General features: G+C 46.8%; 1 protein-coding gene across 11 annotated transcripts in view; it reads left to right on the top strand.

Annotated features, from left to right (window-relative positions):
* Positions 1 to 15,732, top strand: part of PPFIBP2 (PPFIA binding protein 2) — a 143,858-nt gene that overhangs the window by 58,039 nt on the left and 70,087 nt on the right. The window contains exon 1 of one of the 11 annotated variants that reach the window (XM_063671178.1): positions 6,300 to 6,976. The exons of 8 other annotated variants lie outside the window; for them this stretch is intronic. In XM_063671178.1, coding sequence (XP_063527248.1) covers positions 6,929 to 6,976 — 48 coding nt within the window. In that variant the 5' untranslated portion in view covers positions 6,300 to 6,928. Of the gene's footprint in view, positions 1 to 6,299; positions 6,977 to 8,680; positions 8,757 to 15,732 lie in introns of those variants that run through there. 2 more of the 11 variants (XM_063671177.1, XM_063671179.1) reach the window with 2 other exon arrangements.

Below are 15,732 nucleotides of genomic sequence, written 5' to 3'. Positions count from 1 at the left end.
ACATGGAGTAGGCTTGGCCATCCAACAGGAACCCAGGCTTTTCTTTGCAAGGTCTCAAGAGTCCTGGTCAGTGTGCTTGAGCAGGTGAAAGCAAATTGAACCAGGGTGAGGGAGTATGGAAGGTAGGAAGGAGTTAAAAGGCCAGGGTTCTACCCTGGCTCTACCACTCATGTGAGCCTCTTCTTCACTTCTGTGGGACTCAGTTTCTCTCTACTGGAAATGACAGCTGAGTTTGAAAGTGTCTGCAAGATCTGGCCAAGCATTCCAATTCTGCAGTTTGTTCTGGGGGCTACATGGAGTGGTCTCTTTGTAAGCACCAGCCTTTGCCTCCCTCAGTCTTGACCTCTTGGGTTCCAAAGTGTAGAGACAGGTTAGGAACCTCTCAGTTTACTGCTGCCCTTATGTTAGAGCTTGACGGAGGCCCACATCTCAACAGTGGAGAGGCAAATCTGTTTACCATATTGAAAAACCTGAAGAGTTGCCCTCCTGAATGAGCAGCCTCTGCTGGCCCCAGCTGGGATAAGTGCTCACCTCTGACAGCCCAGCAGTCAGTTCAGGTGCCCTCAGTTACCTTTTTAACTAGTTTCCCAAGAAACAAAGAAACCCAGACCCAGGCTGGGGAGCACAGCCACCCCCCTTCTCAGCTCCAAACCACCTTGTCACAGATGGCGGCTTCTTCAGCTCCCAGCTCCTTAAACAAAGCCCGTATATTCCTGCCAGATTCAGCTTGCAATCTTTCATTCTGTCCAAGAAGCAAATCTGTTTACCATATTGAAAAGCCAGAGGAGTTGCAAAAAAAGGTGGAGAGAAAAAGCTGTTTTATGAATTATAAAATGTGAGCTTGAATTTTTTACCATGGGATTCATTTCTGTATCTCCAGAATGGAAAACAAAAGATAGTCAGGATACATATGTGTTGAACATTTTAATTTTGAAAAGTTACAGAAGGAGTTTTGTAGGTAAACCTTTTCCTCTGGATCTTAGAGGAGGGAAAATTTGGTGCTTATTTTTCAAAAAAAAAAGTAGAGCCTGTGTGAGCCGATTTCCAGCATGTTTTCTTACCTCCCCTGTGACAGGTGTGAACTTGAGTGAGAGATGAGAAAGGAGTAGGTGTGTCCGTGCTTGCTTTCTGCGCTCAGCTCCCAAGGGGCTCCTGGGCCGGGCTCAGGTGGCACCAGTGGCAGTTCTTTGTCCCTGTGCAGTGCTGGAAGAAGCCACTAGGTGGGAGTCAGGGACAAATGCTGGGAGGTGAAATCCCAAAGAATGAGGTACAGCATGGGCTTCATATGAGAAAACAGCTTTTAATTTTTCTTTTTTAGACAAAGGTAACATAAGCACCTCTCGTTATTGAAACTGCTTAACTGCACCTGGGTCAGCTGGCAAAGATAATTCTTTGCCATTTTCCTTAGAAACAGTGGACAAAGGGCAGTCAAGGGGAGGGCTCCACTGTTTAGGGTGGGGGAGAAGAAACAGAGCTGGTCCTGGGAGCATAGACCTGACCTTCCCCTGTGGATGTGGGGAGACCTCTCCAGACTTCTTGACTGCAGTGCCTTCTGCTGGGGTGCTAGTAGGTTGGCCCTTTCCATTCCCGCAGGCATTTCTTAGCCCACAGTTTATGTCATGCCCTGCCCTAGAGAAGCTTCCTGTCCCCTGGGGGATTCTGAATGCCCTTTTCCTGACACAGCAGCCAAGACTGGGGGCCTTCAGCCACTGCAAATTTAGCAGTTTTAATTTTCCTGGATCTTGATCCCTGCCCCCCAAAGTAAATTTACCCTACTAAATTCTAGCAATCCGGCTCCTTTCAGACCTGACCTAAAGAGACTATTTCAGCCTCTAAGAACCAATGTTTATAAATGACCAAGAATGTGCAAACACTGGTGAAAGAGCAAATAAATCCTTCCCCACTAAATTTCCTGCTTCAGGCCCAGGGGCCGTGGTGGACAATGTTGCCAGGTTAGCATAACTTGAGGTCTGAGCATGTAGACACCCACTTACCCTCCACCCACAAAAGAAAAACCTGCCAGGGATACACTACCAAGAGCCTTCTGCCCTTTCAGATACCTGCTAGTGGGCAGGCAGGCTCCAGGGAATTTATGTTTCTAGGCAAGTTTGTTTAGTAATCTATGTTTCGAAGAATTTTTTGTTTTGTTTTGTTTTGTTTTTTGAGACGGAGTTTTACTCTTGTTGCCCAGGCTGGAGTGCAATAGTGTGATCTTGGCTCACTGCAATCTCCACCTCCCGGGTTCAAGCAATTCTCCTGCCTCAGCCTCCCGATTAGCTGGGATTGCAGTTGTGTACCACCATGCCCGGCTAATTTTTGTATTTTTCGTAGAGACAGAGTTTCACCAGGTTGACCAGGCTGGTCTTGAACTCCTGACCTCAGGTGATCCGCCCACCTCAGTCTCCGAAAGTGCTGAGATTACAGGCATGAGCCACCATACCTGGCCTTGAGGAACTTTTGAAAGCAGTTTCCAAACTTCTTACTCCTCCAAGTGTTGTCCTGGGACCAGTAGTACGAGCATCACCTGGGAGCTTGTCAGCAGTGCACAACAGCAGGCCCCATACCCAATCTACTGAACCAGAATCTGCATTTTTACTAGAACTCCCTCGGGTCCAGGCAGTTCATTCTGGATGGGGAAGCACTGTCCTAACCCAGGGATTAGCAAACCATGGCCCACAGTTAGCCCACTGCATATTTCTTACACTCATCAGCTAAGAATGATTTTTACATTTTTCAAGACTGAAGAAAAATCACAAGAATGTTTTGAGATGGGAAAATAATATAAAATTCACATTTTGGTGTCCATAAATAAAGTTTTACTAGTACACAGCCACACACTGGTTTAGGTGTTGGCTGTGGCTGCTTTTGCACTGCAAACAGGAGAGTTGAGTATGAGAGAGACTATGTGGCCCACCAAACCCAAAATATTTGCCATCTGGCCCTTTACAGGAAAAGTCTGCCGACCTTTGTCCTGATCTATTTTGGAGGTGTGTTTTCCATGCTTGTGTTCTGTGGAGGCTTGAGCTGCAGTGGCCAGGACTTCCTCCACAACACTCTTCACTCCGTTCCCCCGCCTCCCGTTCTCAGCGGGCCCACTGTGCACCATGTCTGTTGAAGGACACAAGTTTACATCTGACTTAGGATTTATGAGGGAGTGTCCTGGCAGCTGCCACCCATGGCCCAGAGGTGAAGGCTCAGGGCTGAGCAGAGCCCAGGATGCCTGTAGGTGATAGGTCAGTGGAACAGCATGTGACCATGAGATTCCTCTCAGTTTACAGTTCTGCCTGATAAGATGCTGCTGATTTCTGGTAGGCAGCAGGAGTAACACCTCAGGGGACCTCAGCTCCTTTTTCAGCCATTCCCTCAAGTACTTGGAATTCCAGCCAGGTAGGCGGCAATCCTGGGGTTCTCTTCTAGACCCTAGGACAGGGGTGGAGCAAGCTACAGTGACTTTCCCCGGCAAACCTGACCACCCTGGCCTCTTAGCTGTGTTTTTACTCCCAGAATGCTCAGCCTCACAGTCTCCTGCCCTTTTCCCACAGCTGGCTGCTGCATGTTGCAGGCAGTAATGAATCTGTTTGTAGATGAGCAAAGTACTTCCAGGAAGGCCTTCAGGACTGTTAGGTCACTGTAGTGACCCGTATTTATGTACCCTTTGTGCTTCCTGAGGACTTCTGTCTTCAGAGATGGGTCCAGTGAGTCTGAGACACCACCTCACAGGAGCAGTGTAATGGGAGCAGGAAGCCCAGGCCCCTGAGCTCCCAATAATGAGGGCAGCCTAGACCTTTGGAAGTAACTACCTAGGCCAGATAAAAGCTGGGCTTCTAGCCTTTTGGGAGTCATGGACTGTTCTGATAATCTGACAACTCTTTTTCAGAGAAAGATTTATGAATACAAATAGTAGTAATTTGTATATATTTGATGAACATATTTAGGGGCTTACCTGATCCCTGGAATCCCATCTGTAAATCAAGTGAGGTGCCCTGGACAGGATGGACTTCTAGGGCAGTGGTGCAGCCATGGGTTTGCCTTGCCAGGCCAGGGTGATCAGGGAGCCACGACAGGGACCCAGCTGCCCTTCGAGGTGGGGTGAGTGAGCGAGGAGGTGCCTTAGCTTCTGAATCCATCCCATTTCACTCAGCCCCTCCCCTTTCCCTCCTGCCAACCTGCTCCTAGGTCTTTTGGGTGTTAATTTGTGATTTTTGAGTTGAATCACAATATAAGTAAGATGTACTTGGTGTTTAAGGAAAAACAAGGCTGAGATAAGACTTGCTACTTCAGAATGCCATAAAAATGTCAAGAATTTAGCTGCAGTTTATCTGGATTCTTCCCTCCCTTCCTCCCTTTTCTGTCCCTTTCTCTCCCCCACCCTGCACCCCCCACCTTTGTTCATCACACATTGAGTTGAGCTAACAGAGGAAATGGGCTCCGTCCTTTCCTCTTTGTGTCGAACATCTTTACCCTGGAGAAACGGACCTTCAAGTCTCTTTCCTGCAAATAGAATTTTAGTCTTACTTTACCAGTCTTATCATTTGAGCCTTATTCTTTCATCCAAAAAATGTTTAAATTTGTACTGTGTGCTAAGAATTGTAGGCATGGAAGTAGGAGAAGTGAGTTGGAAATCAGACACACTTCTGACAGTTTGGTGCAATAGGAGTGGTCCAGTGTGACAAGGTCAGTGATGAAGTAGAGAGGGGAATGCAGGTGCTCAGGAAGGGATAGAAGAGGGACACCTGAGCCATAGCTCTGTGTAAGCTGGGAGTGAGCAGGGCTGATGAGAGCAGCCACATTGGCCACCTTTCTCTTTCCTCCTCTCTTGTACCAGAACCTAAGGAAGAGCACTGCGCTCCTCCCAGGAGAGGGGAGAATTTTCCACCATCCTGTAGAGGCTGGAACTCTGCACCACCTCTCCCTGTCCAGCTCCCAAATCAGCTTGTCTACCTCCTCTTCCTTGGAGTCCTAGATATACCTTTATTGCATACCATATGGTAATTCTTAACCCAGGGCATGAAGTTTTTCATTTGCCTTGGATGCGGGGAAAATGTGTACTGACTGGATGAATTTCTTCATTTGACTTGTTCAGGCTTTTAGACAGAGAAAAACCAACCTACTGACCCCTGTAGCTTTAGAGATGTTCTTCCTTGGCAACATCCTGCCATAGCGTGGGCAGGGAACCTGGGCCGAGTGGGTCACACTGTGCTGTGGAGCTGGGCCAGAGGTGAAGAGCAAGGGGCTAGAGCTCAGCGCATGGGCAGCAAAGCCTGCTTTTCCTTTCTGGCCTCTGTCTGGGTGTGTCTCCAGGAATTTACTCCTCCCCTTATGCCAGCTGCTGGCTAGAGCTCTCCTCCTTGCCGCCTCTGTGATCTCTGTGGGCTGGCCCAGCCTGCCGGGGACTGTGCTGCCAGGCATTGTTTCTGCCCTTTTGGGCCCTGCTTCTGGCCCTTGTGGACATTGAAGCCATGCTGAGGGGCATGTGGCATGAGGGGCATGAGGGACTGCTCTTCAGACTGGGAGTTCCAGGAAACCCCAGAGGTGACCCCCAAGGGAAATGGGAAGACCCAGGCAGTCACAAGATGTGCATCTGCAAGTCCTTTGCCACAGCAGAGCTCAGGGCCTTGCATGTAACCATAGTTCCCACCGCACCCACATCAAAGGTCACTTTGATAATCAGTCATAGCCAAAGGCCACACATTAAGGGCTGAGCAAGGGAGAAAAGCTGTTTTTAGTGGGGAGCTCTCAAAGGAGATGGGAATAGGAGGAGGTGGGGGGTGGCATCTTAGGAGTGCTGGAGGGGCCACCTGGAGAGCCCGCATGTGACCTGCCCTGACAGGAGGAAAACAGCTGCAGCTCCAGGTCTCCTCCAGCCTTTCCAAGGCCCCTGTCTACCCAGCACTGCTCCCTGAGTCTCATGGAAATGCACGTGAAGCAGCCTCAACCTTTCCACCTCCTTGGTTTGTAAAGCAGGCAGCCCAGAGTGGGGGACAGCCAGAGAGGCAGGACCCTCCAGCCCTGGCCCCTGTCCAGAATGTGGCCCCCAGGGTGCCCTGGCTGGTGGCCAACAGTCCAGGGCCAGACTCCCCTGAGTTTGCGGCAGTTGGTCTCTAATGGATGGTACCACCAGTGCCAAGGACAGCAAACGCTCTGTGCTGGGCCCGTTGCACAGCAGGACCAACAACCCAGACTGGAGCTGCTTCTGAATCTGCTCTTTTTTGGAAACAACAGGCTTTCCTCGGGGCACAGCCCGTCACTCGCCTGGAAAACGGGTGGGTGTGGGCTTCAGGGTGGGGGTCAGGCTGTGTGTGGGAACCAGTGAGCTCCTCCAAGAGCAGCACTTATTTTTAGTCTTCTCCCCAGTCCCAAATAAACTGAGAGCAGCTGGGAGCCCTGGGTAAATGCAGAGTGAAGCAGAGACAGGAAATCGGGGCTCTCAGTAATGAGTTCCAGCCACTCCAGAAGGGGGAAGCCAGACAAGGAATTTTCTTCAGGACTGTTTCCCTCTGGCAGGCTCTGGTATTATCACTGAGAATGGTCCCGTGTGTGTGTGCGTGTGTGTTGTGTTTACAACTTCTGTCCAAGTCTTCTTTCTTTTTCCTCTACCTTTGTGTGACATTTGATTTCTCCGCAGGGCTCTGAATCCCAGTCCTGGTGCGTGTGTGTGCGTGTATGTGGTGTGTGTGTGTGTGTATGTGTTTGTTGGGGCAGTAGGGGAGGACACTGAAGCAGCACGGTCTGCTCTGAGTCGCTGTGTGTCTGAAACTGTCTAGGGAGAAGCTGAAGGACGCAGGCCAGGGAAGTGGGGAAATTTGAACACAGCTTGGAGTTCTTGAGGGGGGAGGGGGCAGAGGCAAGAAAGAGGAGAGAACTGGTCTCCAGCCAGGAAAAGGGCTTTTTCCACCAAGGCATCTAACTGCTGACATGGGTGCCCAGCATGGATGGGGACATTGATGTTTACAAGCATTTCTCGTGGCTGAAGAGGGTAAGTGACTGGCTGCTTTGTCTGGGTCTCCGTGGAGATAAGTGAGGGGGAGATGCTTTAGGGTGTTTTGCGGGGTGTGTGCGTGTGTGTGGTAGGGGGAGGTATTGTCCAGCAAAGCCCTGCTGTGGCCAAGTTCTTCATGAGAATCTAATTATAGACACTAGGGAGAAAACAGTCAGCTGTCTTTGTTTCTCCATTGACATTCTAGTGAATGAGCCTCTGTACAGAAAGGCAAGAATGGAGTGAGGAAAGTTGGTTATTTTAACTTTGGCACTTAAACAGTCAGAGGCTCCAAACACCGTGACCAGAAAAATGTGCCCACCGCTTTTCAGTTTGAGGACACAGGGAGGAAGCTGCTGCCTTTTTAAATGCACTGGATTTGGAAGTTGTTTAACTCGTTCTCACTCTGATGTTATCCGGTGGAGCACACATCTGCTGTCAGCAGATGAGCTTCTGCATTTCCGGAGGAAAGCTTTCAGGGAGTTCTCTTTGAATGCTCTGAAGCTGAGGGTTTATGTTGCAAGTTGTTCATGCCCTTTCTTTAGAGGATAAACCTGAGTGTGTGGTATGAGCAAGGAATGAATGGATGTTGGGGGCTGGAGTAGCATCATACTCCTAGAATTCAGGCTGTTTCCTCTTTTGTGGCTGCCTTTAAATTGGCTAAGATAGGTATGAATTTATTTTCACACGAAGGGATTTTAGGCTGAATGTTTTTCGGAGGCAGGAAGGGCAAAAGCAGCTGACAGGTTAGAGATTTGATATTGTAACTGCAGAAGGACAGAAGAGCCAGGAAGTGTCCAGCTCGGAAGGGGCATGCAGATGCCTGGACCCTGACTCCCGGACACTGAGCTGGCTGGCTTTTGTGTGAGTGCAGCAGCACTCATTCAGCAAATCTGTACTGAGTTTGGGTACTGGGTGTATGGTAGTTAGCAAAATAGAACCAGTCTCTTGTGGATCTTCTACCTAATACTGGAGATGTAGGTGAAACAGTCCCAGGAAATAAACCTCAGATTACAAACAATAAGTGTGCCTGGAGGAAGAACAGAAGACACGGGACTGCTGTTTTGATGGAGAAGGGGGTGGGGGCGGTCAGGGAGTTTGAGGAAATTATACTTCGCTGAAAACTGAAAGAGCGTAAGAATGAGTCAGGTGAAGAATGGGGTGAAGAACATTCCAGGCAAAGGGGGCATAGGGGATGATGTATACAGAGGTCCTAAAGCAAGATGGAGTCTGCCAATTGTCCAGATTGAGAGAGAGCCCATGTGGCTGAGCACAGTGATGGCAGACAGAGGCGGGCAGAGGCCGGGATCACGCAGGACAGTGAAGGCCACAGTAAGGCTTTTGGGCAACATGGTTTGTGTGCTGGGGGACTTGTAGCAGGGAAGTGACATGGGATACATTGGGGGGGGTCCAATTTGTATTTTAAGAAAATTACTCTAGCTGTGATGTGGTATATGGTAAGCTAGTTGGGAAAATGAGGCAACTGAACACAATTATAGGGCTGGAGGGCTTGGAGGGATGGGATAATACAAACCCCTCATTTAACAAAGCCCAAGAGGGGCTAAGAACCTCATGGTATTAGTGTCATAGCTATTAGTGGTGCAGCCTGGTTTTGAACCCTGTTCTCTATCTCCCAGTCTAGTTCTCTTTATTCATTTTCTCTGCCAAATATATATAAAATTATTGCTTTAGAACCCAGCAGAAATCCTGTCCGTGCCCAGCCCCTAGGGCATCACAGTCACCAGAAAGCATGCTGAGATGACCAGACGTTTTGGCAAAGGTTTGCATCATCTTAAGTTTTTTTTAAAGCCCCACTGGGGAGATACTGAAAGGAAATATGTAAGAAATGCACTGTCCATCACTTGGTCCTTCTTTCCCTGTATCCCAAATGAAGCTTTTAATCAAGAAATCCTTTCAGCCAACATGTGCCTAGGATTGTCAGAGCCTTGTCCCAGCCCCTGGGGCAGATACTGTAACTCTGCCTACTACAGGAGAAGTTATGTATGTGGAGGAACTAATTTTGCATGTGATGCAATGTAAGGAGGCCCTTCTTGTCCCAAGACCCAGGGTATTCTGGCTCCTGTGGACAGTTGGAAGTTTGTTTAGAGTAACTTTAAGCAAGGAGACTTTAGAACCCCCTAGGATGACTCATAGCAAAACAGATATTTTTCTTCTACTTTTAGAATTTTAAAGAGCATTTTACAAAAGCAAAACTCAAAGTGTAGACATGTCATAGGCAGTGTGATAAGAATATTTTCCCTATTCTCTACCCTAAACACTACTGCCAGATTTTTAAAATCTTCTTAAAAAAAAACCAAAAAAACACAAATTCCCTTTCATCCTGTGACCCCGATGATGAGTCCCCCTGGACTCACCCTTAATCTGGAAGAAAAATCAGGCCCTTCAGCTTGCTTGGCCTTTGAGACCATTAGCAGCCCAACCTCAACTTACCTGTTTAGTTTTATCTTTTATATCTACCCTGATGAGCTCCCAAGTGTATTTCTTCCCTTTTCTGAGGTTTTACCACAGGATGACCACCTCCTCTTTAACTCTCATCCACTTCATCTGACTCCATCCAGGCTGTCTTTTCCCAGGAAACCTTTGCTGGCCCTCCCTCCCTACCTCCTGTAGCCCAGGTCTGCAGCACTTCCCGTCTGCATGGCTCACCCACCCTTTCTCCTGTGCTTCAGCTGAGATGGTGTGGAGAGCCGGTTTCTCTGAACTCATGTTTTTGAAGGTAGAAACACTGTCGTCTTCATTCTCCTTTACAGAGGGCATAGATTCTGGAAGAAAAGGTTCCTGGTGCACAGAGCAGGAGCCCTTGCCCTTTGAGCAGTCCAAGGTGGTAATTGGTGTCTCAGGGCAAAGGGGAGATACCTATGTTCAGAGAGGCATGGAACTGGAGGGGAAATATTTGCTCAGAAAAGAAACCTTGCTCCGGGCCTTTGTGGGATGGGATAGTATATACTATTAATGTTATAGTTAAGAACATGGAGTCTGGAGTGAGGCCTGAATTAGAATCCTGGCATTGCCACGTTTACCAGCTGTGTGATCCAAGGTAAACTATCTCAAAAGTCTGGATTTCTTCAAATATAAAATAAGGGAGATAATAGTACCTACCACATACAGGCTTTATAGGACTCAGTAAGATAGTACAATTAGTGCAGTATCATACATATAGGAAACACTCAATAACATGTTTGCTATTAACTGCTATTGGTGATTATCAGGAAGGGAGAAGTTGAAAGAGGAACAGATGGAACCAGGTTCTCTCCTGAAAGTGCCCCTCAGGCCATTCAGTGCTTCAGCTCTATGCCCCTTCCCACACTCCAGATCAAGGTCTCAAACCAAGCATATTGAAGACCTAGAAGAGGCAGCTGCAACCTGGGCCACGATAGGTGACCAGAGGCCTCATTGGCTGCTGGATCTGGCCAGCTTGACTGTGGTTGCTGAGTGAAGGCTGATCAGGGCTGATGCTCTAGTTCATTCTCCTAACAGACAAAGCCTACAGATAAGGTAGTCTCTTGCCACAAGTATCCAGAGGGACTTGGTCACAAACAGCTCACACCTGTCCTACATTGAGGCCAGTGGATCCAGCCCACACAACCATGAACACGCCTCTAAAAATAGCTCCGAGCAGGGTCTGTGGGACCCACCCACTGCTCTTTCAGCAAGATTTTCCCAGGAACAGAAATCCCAGACTGTCAGCATCTTCACACTGCTTCCTGGCTTCTAGCACTCTCAGTGCTTAAGCAAATTCCAACTCAAGATCACAAAGAAAATGGAATCACTACAGGTCCCCCAAGCAATTGGCTTAGGTTCTGCAGTAAAAAGTGGAATGAACTCAAGCTGCTAATGTGAGACTTTATTCTGTGTCATCTGGTGCTCAAATTGTTGATCTAGTAGCCTGGCCACTTGGGCCAGAAGAGCTGCAAAGGCAGACACGTAGGCCTCCTCGCTCCAGACACTGACTTGCCTTGCATTCATGTTGGGCTGCAGTGAAAGTTACAGAAATAGGCAGCAGCTTCTGTGAAGGCTGTTCCTACTAGTTAAGGGCATGGATCCTGGATCTAGATTCCTTGGGCTCATATCTCACCTCTGTGTAGACTTGGGCAATTTATTTAACCTTCCTAGAATTCAATTTCCTTGACTATAATATATGGATAAACAATTCTATATATATATATTTTCTTTTTTTTTTGAGATGGAGTCTAGCTCTGTCGCTCAGGCTGGAGTGCAGTGGCACAATCTCGGCTCACTGCAACCTCCTTCTCCTAGGTTCAAGCGATTCTTCTGCCTCAGCCTCCCGAGTAGCTGGGATTACAGGCATACACCACCACACCCAGCTAATTTCTGTATTTTTAGTAGAGATGGGGTTTTGCCATGTTGGCCAGGCTGGTCTCGAACTCCTGATCTCAGATGATGTGCCCTCCTCGGCCTCCCAAAGTGCTGGGATTACAGGCATGAGCCACCGTGCCCAGCCAATTCAATATACGTTAAGTGCTTAGGAAGCACTTTATAAGTGTTAGAGTTATGGGGAGGATGACATCCATCGGAACTGACAACCTCTGGTTACTCGGGAGCCATGTACCCAACCTTGATCCTGAAAAGAGAGGTTTTCCATCCCATGGGAAAGGCAACAGTGGATATGGTCACCCAATGGCACTAGCTTCCTCAATTTCCTATGATACCTCCTATTTCTAGCCAACACACTGAAGGTGCCTCGTACATTATGTTTCCTGGTATAATTTAGAAGCTAGAATTCTGCCGTCTCTGACATCCAGCACCTGTAACTCCTGCCACCTCCTTGAAGAGAGGCCTCTTTTACCCGGTGGGATTTAACAAAGTGGCATCACACCAGGGTCATTTGCTGAACAACTTGTGGGCACTGCAGAGCAGCACAGCCATTGTTGGTTTTGTGGGATGAGCGGCTGACTCATCCCTGCTTTTCTCTGTCCCATCCTCCATAGCAGCTCTTTCACACTTTTCCATTAGTCTCCAACCTTATACTCCCCTTTCAACTCATGTCACTACCAATGTTGTAGAAAAAAAAAAAAACAGCCAAACTGAGATGAGTCTCTTCACCCTCCCTCCCTTTCACCGCAAAATGTAACTGTGTTTCAGCATCCTGTTTCATGGGCCAGGAGTCCCTTCTCTCGGCCAAGGCTATCCCAGTATCCTGTCCTTGACCCAATCCTGTTCCAGCTCCTCTTGTTGCTCTGATTTTTTCTTCTCTCAGCTCCTCCCTGCCTATCTGTGCCTTGCCCTTGGTGGAAAATGCTTCTCAATTCTCAGGGAAAAAACAAATCAAAACTATCTTTGACCCTGTGCTTGTCTCTTCATGCTGCCTTATAACTTACCTTCCTTTCACTATTAAGATTCTTGGTGAGGTGTTAGCCTGCTCGTTCATCTCTACTCCCTCCTGGTCACTCCTGAAGCCAGTGAGCACTAGCTTTGTTCCCATAGTCATCTTTTAAATTCCTTCTGTAATGTTATTTTTGCTGCCTCTAGTTCCCAAGCAGTCTTCCCCATACATTTTCCTTTGTATTCATTTCCATTTGGAAATCTTGTAGGATTAATGGCATTCTTGTGACCCAAGGAGCATCTCCTTACTTTGGCCCTTGCCTAATCCTATGTTCTCAAACTTTCGATCTTTCATGCCGAAGAGACACCAGGCTCTAAAGCCTCCAGGGGAGCTAAGACAGTCACAGCGCCCACTCCACCCTAACTCTAGCACCCAGTCCTGCTGCACTGTCTCTGAAGGTGTTTTCAGTAATAATGACTCAGTGCGTCTATTGGAGTTGGCAAGGTAAGGACAGTCTTCAAAGAGTCTTCTCTTTTTACTCTCCTCCTGGCTTTCACATCCTCTCATTACAGGATACCAGCACACATACAAATGCTATTTCTGCAGCCCAGTGCTATAAGCTTTTTGTGTGTCCAGCTACCAGATAAAGAGAATTTAGCAGTGACCAAGCTCAGCCAAGGTTATAATTTTAGGGAAAAAAAAAATCTTGGTAAATCAAATGTGTTTCTCTACAAAACTAGCTCCCCAGGAAGATCAGTTAGGAGCTTCGTCCCAGCCCCTTGGTTGGAGAGCTGATGGCCAGTTCATCTTCAGGGTGTCCTGTGTTTGCTGTGTTAGTTCCGGAAGACCAGAATATCTGAAGGGTAGTGATTGTCAAACCTTCATGGGTAGCATGTCTGTATTGGGAAGGCTATTTCCAAAGCTTCTGTTCTCACATTCTCCTAGGGGTATTCGTTTAAAGCCTTCAGACTCAATCATTCAAATGGTGCCTCCACTGTAAAGCCTCTTCTCTCTTTTGAAGGTGAAATGTTTTTGTCTCTCCTCTATGCCCCTGCCATTCATGTGCATACAACTCTTTATGATAGTACTTATTACATCCTGCTGCAAAGGTTGATTTCTTTTTTCCTTCTGTCCTTATTCCCTGTAATACTACAGAGCTTTTTAAGGGCAGGGACTAAATCATTGTTTAGCACAGAAAGTGGCACCTAGTGGGTGCTCAGGATTATTCAAGTCATTTAATAAATACATGCATGGCATGTGATGACGTGAACATTGGTCAACCAAGAAGCTATTTATTTGCTGTTTATGAACTCTGCTTTGTTCTTCCTTAAAAGAGGACATTTAGATCATTGGATGATAGCCCCATCAGCAATACTTAACCTCCCCTTATATATAATTGAGGGGAGGAGGGAATAAGGGTGAAGGTCAGGATAGGCTTTCTCTTGTTGGACTCCTGGTAGCTGAGGATCTGATTGCACTCTATTCACATTGCATTTGGAAGAAATTTCTTTAACACTGTGACAAAGATGGTAGATTGGCTTGACCATTCTTCACCAAGAAAAAGCAGAACTGGTCCTGGGAATAGTCAGGTTTATAATAAGTGCCAAAAAGTGTTAAAACTCCTTAATAAAAAAATCTAGGGGAAGCTTTCTTTTTTATAAGCACCTGCCTACACTCATACTACTGGGTTCCCTTGGTGTTGGGTAACCAGAGTCCTGTAACAGGAATTGACTGTAGCTTTTGTGATCCAATCATTTTTGTTTATTTATTTTGGTCCCCTTACTTTTAAGGTTTATGTCTTTTAAGTTTCTAAAAGGGGTTGCATGTGAGTGCTGCTTCTGAGCTTAAGATACAGCCTTAGTAACTTTGATATCTCCCCTGATACCCTGTGCCTGGCAGCTATGGTTCACTTGTAACTAGTTTTCTGGATTTTGATAAGATCCTCTTGACTAGGCAGCCTGGAAACACTACACATTTTCTTGTTTTCTTATTCAGCTAAAAATACATGTCATCTAAATGGCTAAATAAGGAAGAACCATTTTAAGGTTTATCCAAGAACCATTTTAAGGCTTATCCAGGACAAGGCTTACCCAACGTGCTGTGTTCAAAATCTCAGCATATTTACAGGCAGAGAGCCATCATATAATTTAACATGCTCTGACCAGTTGGGACAGTGTATGTACTGTAGCCAAGATCCTGAAGGCACTGGAATTTATAGCTTATTAGAAGCACTGAAGGAAATGTAACTCTTTACCTGGCCAAGATGACAACTGTTGATATCAAAAAAAGGAAGGCAGATGCATTTTGAGGATCCCAAGGCAAGAGCTCTGAGAAGCAACTGTTGGCTTCAAAAACCAACATGATGGCTAGAGCTGTCACACTGGGGATCTGACTGTCTTAGGTTTTCCCACACTCCTTACTTGTATACCAATGACACCCCTGTTGTGATCTTGCCCTTGCCCCATTTGACTACTCTGGAACCAACTCCTTCCCCTAGTTCAGTGAAGTACAGTGCCAGCAGGAAGTCTCCTGGGTCATGCCAGTTGGGGAGTGCTACAGAACTGCCCTCACCCAGCATCCCTGAGGTGTACCAGAGCACATGTGAAGGGTGTGTTCTCCTTGCAAATGCCAGCCAGGCCATAAAGCAGTCATGCTGCCCACAAATCTGCAGGACCCCAGCCATGGCATCAAGCACTCACCCTGTCTAGAGCTCCAAGGAGAGACTAACATGGCTATCCCTTGGCCAAGCTACAGTGGAAGGGCTAGGCCAGGAGAGAGCATTGTCATGGATCTGAACAGCCACTGCAGTCAGAGGGTGATGTCTTTGAGGAGGCTGCTGGGGGTTAACTTGGCTGAAAAGTTCATGTTTAACCTAAATTTGAACTAATCTCTAGATTGGAACAGAAATAAAAACCCAAGTGTTTATGATTGGTTATTACTAGCTATAAAAATTCCCAGTGTACTCATTATAAACATGTATGCAGCACATAATACTTAGAGTACACAATAAAACATTTGTACGAAAGAAAAAAATGTGGCCATGAATATATGACTCAAAAATGTGAGCACTTGTTCAGGGATAGTAGAGAAGTGAACTCATCTTTGGCAATGTGGCCCAAAGACATGATCCCAGGGCTATTAGCTAATGGTGTGTTCTGCATTGTCACTGTCACAGAGGCTTTGTGTTTTGTTTTTTCATTTCAAGCCTGAAAGTATTTTGGTTATTGTTCCCTTGGGTTGTTTGTACAGATCTTTATAGATATTTCTTAGGCATCCTGATCAGAAATATTGCCCCTGTTGTTCTCTTACACAAAAAGAGTGAATTAATTAAAACTTTTTGTAGAAGACATTAAATGATGCCTTCTAACTGATGCTTCTAACTGAACATTGGCCTTTTAGATTAAACAAAGCTAAATTCATTTATAAGTTAGCTAAATTCATTTGTTAAATT

This window comes from Pongo pygmaeus, chromosome 9 (genome assembly GCF_028885625.2).
Source record: "Pongo pygmaeus isolate AG05252 chromosome 9, NHGRI_mPonPyg2-v2.0_pri, whole genome shotgun sequence".
NCBI classification, from domain to species: Eukaryota; Metazoa; Chordata; class Mammalia; order Primates; family Hominidae; genus Pongo; species Pongo pygmaeus.
This window is presented reverse-complemented; position numbering and strand designations above follow the sequence as displayed.